Source organism: Tamandua tetradactyla, chromosome 11, assembly GCF_023851605.1.
Source record: "Tamandua tetradactyla isolate mTamTet1 chromosome 11, mTamTet1.pri, whole genome shotgun sequence".
Classification (NCBI taxonomy): domain Eukaryota; kingdom Metazoa; phylum Chordata; class Mammalia; order Pilosa; family Myrmecophagidae; genus Tamandua; species Tamandua tetradactyla.
This window is the reverse complement of record NC_135337.1, coordinates 10,416,811-10,434,502: the sequence shown is the minus strand read 5'-3', so window position 1 is coordinate 10,434,502 and position 17,692 is coordinate 10,416,811. Positions and strand designations below refer to the sequence as shown.

At 39.7% G+C, this 17,692-nt stretch overlaps 1 protein-coding gene across 5 annotated transcripts in view; it reads left to right on the top strand.

Annotated features, from left to right (window-relative positions):
• RAP1A (RAP1A, member of RAS oncogene family) overlaps positions 1-7,720 on the top strand; it is a 114,064-nt gene extending 106,344 nt beyond the window's left edge. For all 5 annotated transcript variants that reach the window (XM_077119912.1, XM_077119913.1, XM_077119911.1 and 2 more), the window contains 2 exons: positions 3,446-3,561; positions 7,033-7,720. In XM_077119912.1, the coding sequence (XP_076976027.1) occupies positions 3,446-3,532 (87 nt within the window). In that variant the 3' untranslated portion in view covers positions 3,533-3,561; positions 7,033-7,720. The remainder of the gene's footprint in view (positions 1-3,445; positions 3,562-7,032) is intronic.
• Positions 7,721-17,692: the final 9,972 nt, after the last annotated feature.

Genomic DNA, 17,692 nt, shown 5'->3' with positions numbered 1-17,692 from the left:
TTTTTTGGAAAATATACAAATTTCTTGCTAGAAATTCTTGAATGTAATAATTTCAGTATCTTTTAATGTTTCTCCCTTTAGAGAAATGGTTCCTCTGATAGTAGCTCCTCACACAGCTAATGCCTTGTCAGCATTTGTGTGCTTTCTGAAAGCCTAAATATAGTGAGATGATGCTTTCACAACATTCAGCTCTTGGCCTCAAATTTGAAAATAGATGGGGTCATACTGCTTGGCTAAAGAACTCTATTGCTACTCTGGTATTCTTTTACCTCTTTCTTATCCATACCACTTTTGCTATGTTGTGAAGTAGAACATAGCAAAACGTAGCTGTACCAGAATCACAACAATGTTTATTAAGAATTAGTTGTTTTATGCTGAGGCTGGGATTATAATTGGAATCAACATCCCAATTCAGGAGTGGGAGAGGGATTGAGAAACTCTATTCTGTGTTCCCTTTAGATTTTTCTGTAGTTCAGAGAGATGAGGAGGAACCTAGGCTGGGAACTTTCAGCATTTCTAACCAAATATTATAGTTCGAACTTGCCCTCATCACTGAACCATCTGCTGCTGTGAGGTAGGCAATGTTTTCAAAAGAAGTAATTTAGAATAATGCTACAAAACTCAGTTACCTTTCAGTAACTGGAAACTGGCTAGAATGAAGAAACTGAACTAGAAACTACGTGCAAATTGATTGACTTACTGCTTTAGTTTATGCTTTTATTTCTCATATTATAGCTTATGCATTAAGGCGAGGAAACTATTCAGACTTCTCCATGGCTTATGCGCACAACTTGGATTTTGAAGTTGTGAAAGAAAGTAAAGTCTGTGTTTTCAAATTTTCTTAGAAATAAGGTAATAGAGCTAAAGGGTTTGGAGATGAGAGTGGGGAAAGTGGAGCAGAAAGTAAAGAATATAATGAATCACTTTTCTAATTTTGGAGTAAATTATTCAGTTAGATTTCTTTTTTTCTTTTTTAACAGTTAATTTAGCCTTGTAATCTTTGAACCATTTTAAGAAGTAAATAATTATTTTATCTGTGTATCATCTTAAAGGAATGTTTTGACTGATAATTTTGAAAAATACTTTTCTTTCAAAGCTTACAGAAAAGACTTAAGAACAATACACAGTTTCTGGTTATCCTTCGTCCAGATTCACTGGTTATTCACATTTGCCGCTTTTACTTTATAAGTTTGCAGATATCACACCCCTTTATCCATAAATATTTTAGTGCATATCCTTAAATCAACAACATTCTCTTAGAGAACCACAACACTTAACACATTTATCAAAATCAGGCAAATTAACCTTGACAGTCCAAATTCAGTGCATATTAAGTTTCACCAGTTGTCTCAATAGTGCCCTTTAATTGGGAGATCAGAGGATGGCAAACTTATTCTATAAAAGGCCAGATAGTATATATTTTGGCTTTGCAGGTCATATAGTCTCTGTTGGAACTATTTAGCTCTCTTGTAGCATGAAGGCAACCATAAACAATATGTAAATGAATGAGTATGACTGTTTTATTGAAAAAAGAATATGACTTTGTAGACACTGAAATTTGAATTTTATACAATTTTCACTTGTCACAGATATTATTCTTTTGGTACTCTCACCACCACTATTTAAAGATTTAAAAACTTCTCGTAGGTCATGGGCCATACAAATATATGTGGTGGTAGTTTGCCAGACTATGTAATAGATCAGGGTAATAAATTTCTACATTTTAAGCCAGAGATATGTGGAAACTAGAATTAACCATCATTTTTTGGAGTGTTTATTATCTATCAGGCACTGTACATTCATCTTACTTTCCACAAATGGCATATGTGGGTGAATTACCTCTGTGTTCCCAGTAAAGCTACTGGGACTCAGGGTAAGTATTTTGCCCTAATTTTCAATGCCCTATAAAATTTTAGAGATGGGGTTTAAATCCAGGTCTCTTACTTCAAAGCTAATATTCTTTATGCCAGACTACACTGCCATTTGGACTTTGAGTTAGTGTTTCTAATCAAATTTTGAACATTCAGATTTCACTTTAACCAAAACCAACATCACCAGAAATGGCAAACAAAAATTATGTGTCTCTAGTGATTCCTTGAGAGGGACAAAATAATTCTTGTATCCTATTCCAGCCAAAAATGTATAATCTGAATCTGTTGTAAGGAAATGTCAAACTCAAATTGAAGGAAATTCTGTAAAATTTCTAGACTTTGTTTTTCAGAAACAACAGTATCATGACAGATAAAAGCTTGAGAAATTATTTCAGATTTAAAAAGACTGAAGTGAGGAAATTAAATACAATACTTGATCCTGTATCTGGGGATAGAAATTACTCTAAAGGACATTACTCGGACAATTGAAAAAATAAAAAAAAATTTTTAACCTTTGTTCCCCCTATTATTTGTTTATTTTTTTACCCATATTTTTTACTTATGTGTCCATACTGTAGATGAAAGGAGCATCAAATTCGAAGTTTTCACAATCATGCAGTCACATTACGAAAGCTATATCATTATATAATCATCTTTGAGAAACATGGCTACTGCAACACAGCTCTACAGTTTTAACCACTTCCCTCCAGCCTCTCTGATACACCATAAACTAAAAAGGGGATGTCTGTATAATGCATAAGAATAACCCCCAGGATAACCTTTTGACTCTGTTTGAAATCTCTCAGCCACTGATACTTTATTTTGTCTCATTTCTCTCTATCCCCTTTTGGTTGAGAAGGTTTTCTCAGTCCCTTGATGCTGAGTCCCAGCTCCTTAACAGACTTGAAATTTATACTATAGACTGTATCAGTGCCACATTTCTTGAATGTTAATAGCTGTAAGGTGGTTACATATCCTTGTACCTGGGAAATGTGCACTTAATTTAAGGGACCTGGGCGGGCCGTTGTGGCTCAGCAGGCAGAGTTCTTGCCTGGCCATGCAAAAAAAAAAACACCTATCTTTAAATTTAAGGAACCTGTGGTATGAAAAGATAAAATAAATGGCAAAATGTTACCAATTGGTGAATCTGGGTAAATAATACACGGGTGTTCTTTGTACTGTTTTTGCAATGTTTTTTAAACTAAAGTGAATTTAAACAAACAAGTTGAGCATTAATTATTCTCTTAATAATTAGATTTTAAAATGTAGACAATTCCATGTAGACTGTAATTTCATGATTGGTTTCCCACTACAAATTCTTTTTTTCTTGTTAGATAGTACATATCTAAAAGCAAGTTGATTTTCCTCATTGTAAATAGGTAAGTTCTACTTGACACTGAGAATCAGCTGGGGCTTTTAAGAAACCCACCTTTAAAACACAGCAGTTGAATACACATCTTGGAGCAGAATAATAATTAACAGAGCAAAGTTGTTTTTGGTTTTTGCTTTTTTTTTTTTAGAACAAGATCTCAAATGTTGGATGAATAAGTACTCTTTTTCTTGTTTTCATTTAGATATTTTATGATCTGGTCAGACAGATAAATAGAAAAACACCAGTGGAAAAGAAGAAGCCTAAAAAGAAATCATGTCTGCTGCTCTAGACCCACAGTAAGCAGCAGCTCTGAGCCAGGTAAGTTGCCAGAAGCAAAACTATTACCTTTCTCATATTCTTATACACTTACTAGGTATTTCTGGCCTTCTGTAGCTTGTAAATGTGATATATAACATGTAGATATATTTATCCATTTGGATAAATTTTCTGTCTCACTTACTAGTTTCTAAGCTGTTTTGGTCACCACTGTGTCCCCAGTGCCTGGTACAGAATGGATAGTGAAAAAATAGTAGTTGAATGAATTAGAATACCTTCCTAGATCACTCCAGACTCATGCGGAATTTAAGTGAAACCATGGTTCATCTGAAACGAAAAGAGATAATTGTACATTTGGTGAATTATCTCAAAATGAATACACCTATACATATCAACAGATAGGTAATACTTCCCAAATGTAACCCCTGCCCCAATTTCTTAACTCCATGGATTAATTTTGCCTTTTTTTTTTTTAACATGGGCAGGCACCGGGAAACAAATCCGGGTCCTCTGGCATCGCAGGCAAGCATTCCTGCCTGCTGAGCCACTGTGGCCCGCCCGGCTTAATTTTGCCTTTTTTTGAGCTTTACATATATAAAAACATATAATATATAGGGTGGGTAATGGTGGCACAGAGACAGAGTTCTCACCTGCCATGCCAGAGACCCAGGTTCGATTCCTGGTGCCTGCCCATACAAAAAAGACTTGTAACGTGTTACTTTGTGTCTGGCTGTTTTCATTCAAATATATATTTTTGAGAATTATCAGTGTTGTATAAAATAGTAATTCATTTTATTGTATGGCTGTGCTAGCAATCTATTTACGTATTCTGTTTTGATGAACATTTGAGTTCTTTCTTTTGGAGGGTAATTCTGCTGTGCATGTCTTTATGTACACATACATTGCATTTGTTGCAGAGATATATATATAAAGATTACTATATATATATACAAAAATAGGAATACAGTGGCTGGATCATAAGCCATAAATATGGACAGTTTTAGAAGATACTGCTAAAATGTTTTTCAGAGTGGTTGTGTGAATTTATACATTTACCAGCAGTTTATGATTCCCACATTGTTCTAGTTTGCTAGCTGGAATGCAACACACCAGAAACGGATTGACTTTTAATAAAAGGGGATTTATGTTGTTAGTTCTTCAGAGAAAAGGCAGCTAACTTTCAACTGAGGTTCTTTCATATGTGGGAAGGCACAGGGTGATTTCTGCTGGCCTTCTCTCCAGGCCTCTGGGTTCCAACAGCTTTCCCTGGGGTGATTTCTTTCTGCATCTCCAAAGGCCTGGGCTGAGCTGTGAGTGCTGAGATGAGGTATGCTGAAGTGCGTGGGCTGTGCTACGTTGTTCTCTCTCATTTAAGCATCAGCCAATTAAGTCAAACATCATTCATTGTGGCAGGCACACCTCCTAGCCGACTGCAGATGTAATGAACAACAGATGAGGTTCACATACCATTGGCTCATGCCCACAGCAACATTACTAGGTGCCTTCACCTGGCCAACTGATTCTACCACACACATCCTCCTCCAAACCTTGTATTATCAGTCTTTTTAACTTGATCCATTCTGGTGAGTGTGTGGTAGCATATCATTGTAGTTTTCCTTTTGTTTCGGAAGTTATTTCCTCTTAGGTATGAGATAACCTCTTTTAAATAAGTGTTTCATCTGTAGACATCTAAACAGTAATTGACTTTAAGTACTGCTTGAATTTTCAGTAAGTGAACCCTCTGGAGAAAAGTTAGTGTCAGTGTTTAAGCTTCCTCTCAAGTGAAAAACTCGGCTCTGTGGGACCATTCGTTTATTCTTAATTACTTGTCCAAGTCCCCTAAACAGTTTCTACTTGTCTTCATCAGCTCGATAAACAGTGCCATAAAAGAATATTTTCATGGAGTGGATTTATGATGTAATTTGATACTAATTAAATAACATTACTAAACTTGGTACAGTTAGAGAAAAGTAAACTGTTCCCACTTGAAAGTTGATTGCCTTGACTCTGGTTAGTCTCTTGGGTTTCTAAGTCTCTCTTCTAGCACTTCAAATTAACTAATATATGCTTCCCTAGAGATAGAAATGAATATTTCATTTAAGGGAAACAACTGAGTAATCGTACTCCATTTTAAATGAAGGTAAAGGGAAAATAGGCAGAAAGGAGAAAAAGATCTTAGTGTTATCTCTAGTAGTCAGACTTAAGGAAAAGCAGGCTTGGGAAAGTTCCGGTCAAACAATTGCTTTAGGCTTTTAGTGAAATCTTTATTCAATGACTATAAATCATTAGCTTTCTGAAAGTGATTATTGTTAAAATTACTGATATTTGTATTTATTTAGGTAAGAATACAAAGGTAGAGAAAATAAGACTCCAATTCCAGTTCTTAATGGACTCTCATCTGGTTGACTGGCTCATTGATACCATTGCCTTAGCCAAACCTAGTTTAATCTCCAATTCTTAGAAGATGTCCTTCAAGTTATGTGTAAAGGAAGAGGTGCCATCTCCTGGCCTATCGTAATTCTTAAAATTCATGCGTACATACCCAATTATGTGATAATATGTTGAGAAGGATAAATCTTGGCCTAGATCTGGAAATAAGACTTTTCATTTTGGCTGCATAAATTCTTAGCCTCTGTCGTGTAATTCTATTCACAGTATACTTAGTAAGTCATCTTAGGTCTGTATGGATGCTTGATAATACCAAATAACATGTCACTTAGCAGTCAGAATACTTTGCAGAGCATTTCATTGTGATTGATAAATTTGAAATGCTTTATTGTTCTCGCTCAGAAAATACTGATATACAGGGTAGATTTACTTAGCAATAATCAATTTTTTTAATAGGAGTACATGAATCTTTAGGGCAGCTTATCTAGTCTGTGGCCTCTAGGCAAAATTGTGTGGAAACTATGTTAATCTTTTGTTACTTTGTCCCATTTTTAAAGACCTGAAATTCATATTCAGAAGAATCTTTAATTCCCTGCTGAGGTGTCAGACCAACTTTGATTCTTCTGCCCTTGTATATGGGAATTATTTCTTTATATAACATCTCTTCTTGTCTTAATCTGTTTTAAAAATGGTAATCCTAATATATGCAATCATAAAAAGAATTCCCCATGGAAAGTTGACTTCACAGGCAGATATTATTTCCTTAGTGGAAAAGGAACTTTAAAAATAAGAAAGAAATGTGATAGAAATAAAGTATCAGTGTTTTCCTCTTTACAGACAGGCTTATCAGACATATTATGAAATAGTAGGTATAATAAAACTGAGGATAGCAGAAGTTGATCAGTTATAGATTCTCATCCTGTGAACTGTCTTCTGTATCTGACTCTTTAAAAAACATTTGTAAGGAGAGGAAACTCAAAATATAACTGTAACTGCTTTAATTCTACAGTAATGATCAGCCAAATCATTGTATTTTTCTATATTATTGAATATCTGCTTGCTTACTGCCATCTTCAGGCATCAAGAGATTAATTGTGTATGTGTATCTGTGTCTGTTTGTTCTAGATTACAGGAATGAAGAACTGTTGCCTAATTGGAAAGTGCCAGCATTCCAGACTTCAAAAAATAAATCTGAAGAGGCTTCTCCTGTTTTATATATTATGTGAAGAATTTAGATCTTATATTGGTTTGCACAAGTTCCCTGGAGAAAAAATTGCTCTGTGTATATCTCTTGGAAAATAAGACAATAGTATTTCTCCTTTGCAATAGCAGTTATAACAGATGTGAGAATAAATATACTTGACTCTAATATGATTATACAAAAGAGCATGGATGCATTTCAAATGTTAGATATTGCTACTATAATCAAATGATTTCATATTGACCTTTTTATCATGATTCTTCCCTGTCGAGCACTAAAAAGTTGAACCATTATACTTTATATGTGTAATGATATAGATTATGAAATTTCCCCTCAACTCATTGCAGCAGATAACTTTTTTGAGTCATTGACTTCATTTTATATTTAAAAATTATGAAATATCATTCTGTCATTATATTCTAATTAAAATTGTGCATAATGCTTTGGAAAAAAATGGGTCTTTTATAGGAAAAAAAACTGGGATAACTGATTTCTATAGCTTTCAAAGCTAAAATATATAATATACTAAACCAACTCTAATATTGCTTCTTGTGTTTTACTGTCAGATTAAATTACAGCTTTTATGAATGATTAAATTTTAGTACATTTTCATTTGGTTTGTGTGCTTTTGTTATTGTTTCTAGATTGAAAACCTTAATTTTATAATGACCAGATTGTTTTAAATGTAACTTTCTGCCTGGTACCTGCAGAATATTCAGCTTTAAGCCCTACAAAGTAACTGGTGATTTCTCTAGAAACAGAACTCAGGCTTTTTGTTCTGGATTTATTTATTCCTACTATACAGTAAAATACATCAGACTGCATAGAATAGTTTTGTATATTCTCTCTTGGTCTTAAAGATTGTATCATATTGAATGAAAATATCCCACTGTATATTATTTTTATATGTAAAAAGATAAATTTAATACTGTATCAGCATTTAATTTTTACTATTTCAAACCTGCCACGGCTTGTAATTTCATCAGGAGAATCCTGTTGCCACTGTTACTTTGTTGGGTGTGAGCCCACCAGTGATGTTATGTGACAGTTTTCAGACTTGCTTTGTAATAGATTGAAGGATTTGAGAGAGGTGAGTGAGATTTAAAAAGCATGAAAGGATTGTTTCTGTTGCTTTTGCTTCGACTGTATGAAGTAGTATAGTAGTAGTACGGAGAAGATTACTAAGTTTAAAAATTTAGCTGGCTCTAGTGGTGCTTCTCTTTTCCTTCCTAGTTCCTTCCATTTTTCAAAAGACGGGGCTTAAGTAGGACTTGGGCTTCGGGTGGTATTACCTATATGTTCTCCATAGAGAAGGTGAAGCAAACAGCTTGTTAGCTTTTTAAGTGCTGGAGAAGGAAAGAACCAAGTTTAGGAAACCTTGTGCCTTGTCCCTGAATATTGAGGAAGAGACCAGTCCCCAGAAATCTGAATCATTGCTCAGGGATCTGTTTTATTGGAACTGGGTGTGAGGAAGGGCTCATGCATCTTGCTGAGACTTTCCAGGACTGTGCTCAGCCCGTTAGTTACTAAATTGAAATTAAAAAATCAGATTTCAAATGTAACTTCTAACCAACCTGAGAGAATGGTAAAACATTGTGAAAAATATTTGGAAATTGTATTCTTTTGACTTTCTAATAAAACTTAGTTACCTAACACTACCCTTCTACTGATCCAGTTATGAATATGTCTGGGATTGAGGGGCCAAAAGTGTAATAAATTTAAACAATAAGTGATGCATTAGTGCCGGTTTGTCCAAGTCAGGGTGGCATATGTTTAATTTTTGAAAAAAATTAAGACAAACATCTCATAAATCAGTGAAATTTTCTGAATATTACCTTGTTACATAGATTGTGTAGTTTATGTGCCAGATTAAGTGGAAGTCATTAAGGGGAAATAACTCCAAGTTACAAATTTCCTTGATTCATAGCATAAACTGAGTCTTCTCTATTTTAGAATATGGTAGAGAAGGATAATAGTTGCTAGATTCCTTTGTCACATACTATACAGTCCACTGGGTTAAAAGTGGAACTGTCAAGAAAAATGCACTTTTGGCACACGGTGGTATACAGAACAGAACCATCTAAAATCAGAGATGTAAAAAAAAACATTAGAGATGTACGTTCTATCTCAAGGAAATCTGTAATTGCTGAGTAGGATGGGAAGATAAAGCTGTTAGAAAGTGAGATAGGTGTGCTTTGACACTGTCCTTAGATGAACTCGTTGGTCTTGGTTCCAGAGAGGTGGGTGCCTGAAAATAAGATACATTTTTATAGCGTGAAGAAGTCTTCCAGGGTATCTGAACTTAATAGCCAGAAACTGATACCATATCAGTATTTGTGGCTACTTAAAGTGTAATGGCTTTAGTTATATGAGTAATATATAAAGAAGACCTGTTTCCACAGTTGAGAGTTAAGTGTTTTTTCCACTAACAAAACTAGTGAATTTTTAAAAATATTTTTATTAAGAAATATTTACACACATACAGTCCATACATGGTATGCAATCAGTGGCTCACAATATCATAACATAGTTGTGTATTCATCACCATGATCATTTTTAGGATATCTGCATCACTTGAGAAAAAGAAATAAAAAGAAAAAACTCATACATCGCCTACCCCTTATCCCTCTCTCTCACTGACCACTAGTATTTCAATTTACCCAATTTTTTACTCTTTCTCCCCCATTATTTATTTTTATTCCTATTTTTTACTCATCTGTCCATACCCTGGATAAAAGAAGCATCAGACACAGGTTTTCACAATCACACGGACACATTGTAAAAAATTATGTAAAACTAGTGATTTTAATGGCTGGGCAGTGCCCTCAATCGAGATTTAGAAATGAACAGTAAATACATAATCTGACTATACTCTTACCCTCCACCAGAGGGAGCTTTGGTATCAGCACATCTACAAGTGTTGAATTAAAAGTATGTGTTCATACCATCTATTATATAAACATTTAATGCCCCACAAAGAAGCATAGAGACTTTCCTTCAAAAATTAACAATCTGATTTGTCAGGGAAAATATAGGAAAAAATTCATCAAACCTATGAATAACATAATGTAATGAACTGTGCCACCCCAGAGTAGTGATCTTAGGCGTGTTTGGAGAAATATGAGGTTGGGCTGCACTCTGTTTCCCCTGCAGTCCTAATCCATTGTCTCTTTTGGCACTCTCATCTGCTGTCTTAAACTGGCCATCTTTCTCTTCAATGAAACAACGGCTTCTTTCTTTGAATTTGTAGCCTACTTGGAAAAAGTTAATCCCTAAGGAAAATACTGAGTTTTATTTATTACCAACTTTATTAAAACTCACAGGTGACTTAGAGTTATTTTTCTCCATAGATAAATAGTTATAAAACATTATGCATTTTCTGGACTTGGCCAAATTCAAATAAAGTACTTCATTATCCTCATAGGTAGACATATATTTGTCAGATCTTGTGCCTGATTTTTGTTTAAGGGACTAAGGGATAGAAAGAGAAACGAGGAATACCTCAGTTTTTTCCTTTGCAAAGTAATTATAGTAGGGTGTTAGAAACAAAATATGCTTTTATAAATTGTGTATGGGGTGGAACCAAAATGTAGAGAAATTATCAGGTATTTGAAGGAAGAAAATAACCGTAAAGCAGCCTTTTATTTGGGTCTTGTACTTATTTAAGATGCTGCTTGTGTTAAAATGGCCCCTCTTGACTTACCTCCAAACTTAAAAGGGCAGAGTGGTTTGGGTGCTTGTCCAGGATCTGAAAGAACCCAACTTGTACGGATGAGATGAATGTAGGCATTCAGGCAGTCTAACCACCCACATTTTAGCGTTTATATTTCCCCAAAATGTAAAAAATCAAGTTATTTTGGAAAATGGAGTATAGACATTACCTTGATCATGAATTTCTCTTACTGCTGTTCCCTGTGCTTATTGAATGTGCAGTCCATTTATCGCCCTGTCTTAAATATTCTTACTGAGAACAGCTGAAGGCTTTTTTGAGCTGGGTTCCTAGTTCTGTTTTCTGGGAAGGCAACACGGATTCTGTTTTGCAGGGAAATGAAGGATGCAAGTTCTTTGGGCTTGTTAAGAGGCCTCTGGTGGTTCTGGGGCCCAAGGTCAAGGCCCAATGACAATGCATTTCCCACTGATTGCTTCTCTTTAACAAGAGCTTGGCTATTGAGGAAAAACCTTAATAAACCTTCCCATTTTAAACCATAGTATGATACTTATTTTCAAGCATTTTTTTTTTTAAGTTTACCCACGTGCAAGTTTTGTGCCAAATGTTGTAGGGGATACAAAACAGAAAAAGGCATAACCCTATGGATCTATCAAATACTTATTGTACTTCCATTGTATGCCATATGCTGATCCACATGCTGGGAATGAATAAGTGAACGGTATGAACTAAAATCCCTTACCTCATGGACTTTATCTTTAGGAAGTGGCAAGATGATTTTTCAGGCACATGGTTGTGATTATCCCCAAATAAGAAAATATGTGTGTGCATAATATATATTAGAATGCATTACATTATATGATGAGTGCTATGGAGAAGAGTTAAGCAGTGTAAAGGGGCAGAGTGCTGGGCAGAGAGTGTGGTGGTAGTGGGTTGAAGATTTAGGTTTCACTGAAGTTGGTATCTGAGTAAAGACTTGAAGTGTGAAGCCCACACAACTGCCTAGGGGGAAGAAGGGCCTTCCAGGCACAAAGGAAGAGTCTTTGCAAAGGCTGTAAGATGGACATGTGCCTGCATATTTGAGGACCTTCAAGGAGACCTCTGCAGCTAGAGCAGAGTGAGCAGGAGGGGAGATAACAGGATGATGTTTTGGGGACAAATTCCCTTCAACTTTCACTCGAGTAGGCTCCATGGAAAGAATTTGACCAAAGGTTCAAACATGATCTGACTCAACCTCTCATTCGGAATACTCCGGTTTGGGGGTTGAGAATAGCTGTAGAGGGGCAAGGATGGAAGCAGAGGGACCACTTATGAGTCTTGGAATAATCAAGTCAGAAATGATGGCCAAAATCACAGTGGTAGCATTGGAGATAGAAGTGGCTGCATTCTGGATACATTTTGAAAGTGGAGCCAACAGCATTTACTGATACATAGTTTGAGAAAAGAAGAGGAGTCAAATGTCTCAAGATTTTTGGCCAGTAATCAAGATAGTAAAGATCATGGCAGGAACAAGTTTGGGGGAAAATGGGAAGTGGGTCAGGAGTTCAATTTTGAAAAGTTTATCAGATTCTAGCTATGTACAGTAGGCAGGTGGATATGGGTGGTATTCAAGGCAGGGGGATTAGGACAGGAGATACATACACATTGGCTATTTAAAAAACATGAGACTGGATACAATCATGAAGGTTGTGTAGATAAAGAGTCCAGTGACTGAACCCTGAGGTATTTCAACATGAGGTTGGAGAAATGAAGAGGAACTAGCAAAGGAGAAAATGGAGGATCTTGTTGGGTAGTTTCAGTGAAGTGCTGGGGATAATGTTTGGAGTAAGTTTAGTATGAAAAAGGAAGAAAGAAATTGGAGACATCAGGCATGGACACCCATATAAGAAGGATGAAACTGCATGTTTGTGTGCTAATGGGAATGATCCACTGAGAAGGAAAATTGAGTAAGCTAAATAGATGAATCTAGTATACAAGTGAAGAAACTGACCCCAGATAGGAACATGTGTTTGGAGGGAAGACTGTATATGAATGTGGAGATTGGTAATTCACAAAGAACTAATAAAATGTATCAAAAGAAGTTTTAGGCAAAATAGTATAAGAGAAGAAACAGGTGCTATCTCTGGAATGGTTTAGAGGGGAGTTTGAGCTAGGCGCTTAAAAATATATGGGATTTCCAATGGGTTTGGGGGGGTGGGGTGGGTAAGTAGATACGAACAAGAAGTTACCTGGTTTGGGTTGGTGTTGGATAATATGGAAGGAATAGGTTGGAGGGGTGGATTGGGGGTCACATCATGGCAGACCTTGAAACAAGAAGTTGGTATTCTAGCTATGTAAATAACTGGAGCATAGCACTCTTCTAGGGGGACTTGGTGAGGGCAGGATGGTGAAATTTCAGAACTGGTCAGGATGAAAATTCGGGTGTTGTAAGGGTTGCCCGCCATGGATTGTAATGGTCACCTTTCCAGTCTACTCACTTAATTTCCCCCTTACTCTAATGAAAGATGACTTTTCAGGCACATGGTTGTGATTATCCCCAAACAAAAACTCAGTTTAAAAAGGAACCAGTATTAATACATTGGCACATGAAGATGTTAGAGAGGATTGAAGAGAAAAATCTTTTTTGCTCTGTATTCCTCTCCTTCACCTGACATGATTTTGGTCCACTCAGCCTTTTTAGCAGAGTATGCCCTACTGGGCATGCAACAAGTATTAGCTCCCACCCCTACATCCCCCCAGGTTTTCCTCTCTCTACTGTTAAATCAACCATGAGACAGCAGCCCCTTTGGCCTTTCCCCAGGGATCTACTACCTAGTATTGAGAAAGTTAATAAGAGGGATTCTTTCTTTAATCCACCTTATTTGGTAGGTGCCAGCTCATCCACCGAGATCTTACCATTCAGAACTTCCCTTGTGGGTAAGGACGGGAGCAAACCCCATGTCGACCTTGCCATTAGCAATGCTATGGTGTCTCCGCTTAGATGGGTTGGGGAGTTTGAAGGAGACACCAGTGTCAAGGAGATACTAAATGTCTTCCCGGTTTACAAAGTAGGACTTGGACTAGGCACCGGCCCTGCCTGCATTCCCTGAGGAAGGGATACATTTGGTGGACAAGTTTCAAGAAGATATTTGATCCCTACACTCCCAGCAGGGTCGCAGAGCCCTGGACAGAACAGCTGTCTAGGAATTCTTTGGGCCCTTGACATCGTTGATGCAAGCCCTAACCCCCTATTTTCTGGGATATAAATTGACTTTATCTGAACATATGATTGAAATCTTAGATCAGGAATTCTAACATGCTGAAGTCCATCTGGCCCAATGTACACTAGGAAAATAAAGGAGCCAGTTGTGTGGTTGGGAGTGTTGGAGATCAAAAGCTAGTACTCGGAGGCTGTCTGGGGTAGGGAAGAGGGTAGCAGCAGCCTTGGCATCTCTGCTTTGGGAACTTAGTCTATGCAGGGAGTTCAGTTGCTGTATTTACTCTCTTTGGTGGAGCCGTTGTTGCCTTTTTTTGTTGTTGTTTTTGCCAAACACCCTCCCTTTCCCTCCACTTCTACACAAATGATCAAATGCATGCTCCCTTGCTAGTGGCTCAGTCCCAGGTGGGGAGACAATGCCTGGAGTGCGGCCAGCAGTGAGGCTGGAGGTGGGGAATGCGCTGAACACCCAATTCTCAACTTCCTTCCCCGTGGCCCTGCCCTGTCCCTCCCTCCATAGTCACAATGTGGGGAGCGGAGGATCTAGCAGACTTCATGTCCCCAGTAGGGGTGGGAGCTCCTGGCAGAGCAGGTTAGATAAACTAGATTAAGTCTGGGGCCAGATACTGTTGCCAAAAAGGGCAAAGGGGTTGCCAGGTCAGGAAGACGGGTAGGGGGAGAGAGAACAGAAGGAGAAAACTTGGAGGCTAGGGTAAAGGTGATCTCCCAATGGAAATTGAGATCCATTTGAGTTTGAGCAGGCATAAGAGAGAAATGACTGTGATTATCTAAAGGCCTGAGCGCTGGGCAGCCCAATGGCAGCATGGCACAGACTGGAGCAGAGAAGGAACTGATCTGCAGAAGCCAAAACAACAGACTAGGGACAGACTAGCTGGAGCAGGGTGGGGGGGGACTAGGAATGGGACAGGTTTTCTACTGGCCTGAAAGTGACTTTGGCTGCAGTGCCCCCTTCTATCCTGAGGAGGGGGCTGAAGAGTGGAGTGAAAGAGACTTGGAGATGTGTGAGCCTTGGGAGGTACCTAAGGAGATGCTGATGGCTGGGCTTACCTAAAGCAGAAGAAGCAAGAGGTGGGTTCGGCCCTCGGCTCACTCTGTGGTACAGAGGTCCCACTGAGACCCTGTGCTCAAGGCTGGAGATGCAGAAATGAGTAAAGAATAGTTGCTATCCCAGAGGTGCTCTCAGTCTAGAGGGGAAGATAAACATGCAAAAAAGTGACTTGTACTGTGGTTTAGGGACATGCACAGAGCCTTCAGGAAAGGCTTCACGGTGGACATGATGCCCATTAAACTGTCCTTTGAACCATAAGTAGACCTTAGTCATTCTGCAACCAATCCAGCAGGACTGGATTCCTCCGGAGACGGCATATACAAAGACCTGGAGGCATTAAAAAAACACAGGCCTGGAGCACTCAGAGGGACTCATCTCTCTGGGAGACAAAGTGGCTGAAGAGACATGCCCAGAAGAAAGCTGAGCAGGTCAGATGAGGTCTGTTTGGGCTGAGCTGGGCCTCCTGGCATCCAGGAGAGAGAAAGTGAGTAAGGATGAAATCAGAGGAGTTCACAGACCCTGCACCCCATGCTCTTCCATCCTTCCAGACCCCAAGGCGCTTCCTTGCAGCTATAGACTTTAGCCTCCAAGCAGGAGGAGGAGGTGAGGAAAGGGGCTGAAGGAGAACAGGAGGAAGAGGAAAGCAGCCAGGGGAAGGAACATGTGCAGAGCGAAGGAAACAGAAGAAACAATATTTGATTCTTTTTTTTTTTTAGCTTCTTCTGCAAACTAACACCCTACAAAGCCGCCTCAGACTGGGTGGCGGGCAGCATCTGCTCCGCCTGAGCTGATCCCAGGGCAACCTGCACAGCCCACTGTTTGGAAGAGGAGCAGGGGGCGTCTCTGTTAGAGTGGAGAGGGCAGAAAGAGAGGCAGGACAGACACCCAGAAGCGGGTCACGGTGGGGAGAGCAAGGGTTGGGAACCAGAGATGACAGAGGGGTAGCGCAAGAAGGAGGTAACTTCTGGCAGAGATTCCTGTATGTTCCTGGAAAGGGGCGGTCATTTTGAGGGCAATGAAAAGAGAGACATGCCCAGAGGGGCTTCAAGAGGGTGAGTGGCTTCTGCGCTGTGGAAGTCAGGGAGTGTGGGCAGACGGGGCCTGAAACCTGGTATGGAATTGGGGATCCTGCTGTCTCCACAGCTTGGTGCCTGACCAGGATGCAGGGAGAAGGGAAAGGTGATTTTCACTGCCGCCTAGTAGGATTACTGCCCTGGGACATGCCCCTCCCCTGCTGCTCCTCAGCGGCTTCTCTGTGACCACAAACAGAGAGGTGCCGTAAGGGGGCGCTCTAGGGGATGGTGGGGCGGTTTAGAGGAAGAGGAGGAAAGAGGAATACTCCCGTGGAAGACGAGAGTAAGTACTTTGTTTCAGCACATAAGCAGGGCTGACTTAAGTGTGACATCTGTATGTGTGTGCGTGTGTTTTCCAGAATTTGGGGCTGTATATATGCAGCTTAGAGGTGGTAGTTGGAGGAATATATCAGGGTTGATGGAAGGGGAGAAGGAGAGGGGCAGGGAAAAGCCCTCTGTCGGATTCAGAGAGTCTGGGAGAGAGGTCTCATCATCCTGTTTGTTTGGGTAGAGGAGGCCAAAGGAAGGCAGGGGTCAGTCTAATAATAGCACAGAGGGGATGACCTCAGCCCGAGGTTCAAGCCAGCAGGGCCTGCCTTCTCCCCCGGGGTCTGTTAGACCTTCCCAGCCCCCTGCTTTTCCTCTGGGAGTACCAGCCTGAGCCCAAGGCCTCTCTTGAGGGTGGACTTCACAGTGGCATCCCACCCCGTCGGGGGGGAATAGAGTTTAGGGCTGCCCTAAATCTGACGGAGGGGGGAAAGGGAAGGGCAAGATGCGGGGCCTGACTCAGAACCATGAGGATTTGGCTTGTTCGACTCGTCATTCTTTGCCAGAAATGTGCGGGTCTTAAGTGTTGGCTGGGAGAGCCAGGACGGGGGGAGGGGGGCGCACCCTCGGGCAGCTGCTCAGGCAGCGGGGGTCTCAGGGGCCATTTCTTCAGCTCAGCACCTACTCAGTCCCTGCTGCTGCCCCTCTCCTTCCCCAAAACACACACGTCATCCCTCCACAGAGAAGTGTATTTGTCGTTTGGCAAATAATAACAGCCCATCTGGGTAATATTTTACAATGGACAAACATGCAAATACCTATGGTCTCCCCTGATCTTGCTACAATTTGGTAAGGGATTAGGGCCAGGATACAATTTTTTTTTTTTTCGTAAATAAGAGGAAGAGACCAAGGCTCAAAGCAGCAAAGCATTTTTTGTGTTTTGGCCCTGGGTCACCTGGTCAGTACCTGCATTAAAGGGGCAGGGAGTCCAGAGTGGACTGAGAGGCTGCTGCGTTCCAGGCAGTGTGTTTGCCCCTCAGGTGCATTATGTCCTTTAAATTTCACAACAGCCCTGTGTTATTCCCATTTCACAGATGAGAAAAATGAGGCTCAGAGAGGTCAAGCAACATGCTTAAACAGACAGTGACAGAAATTGGTTCTGAATCCCGTCCGTCTGACTCCAAGTCCAGAACTTACACAGCAGTGCAAGCAGAAGCATCTTGCCTGCCCTGGGTAGATCGTGGGGTGGGGGTGGGTGGAGTGAGTGGTCCTGAGGCAGACTAGTTCTCTGAAGAAACCGGACACAGGCCCC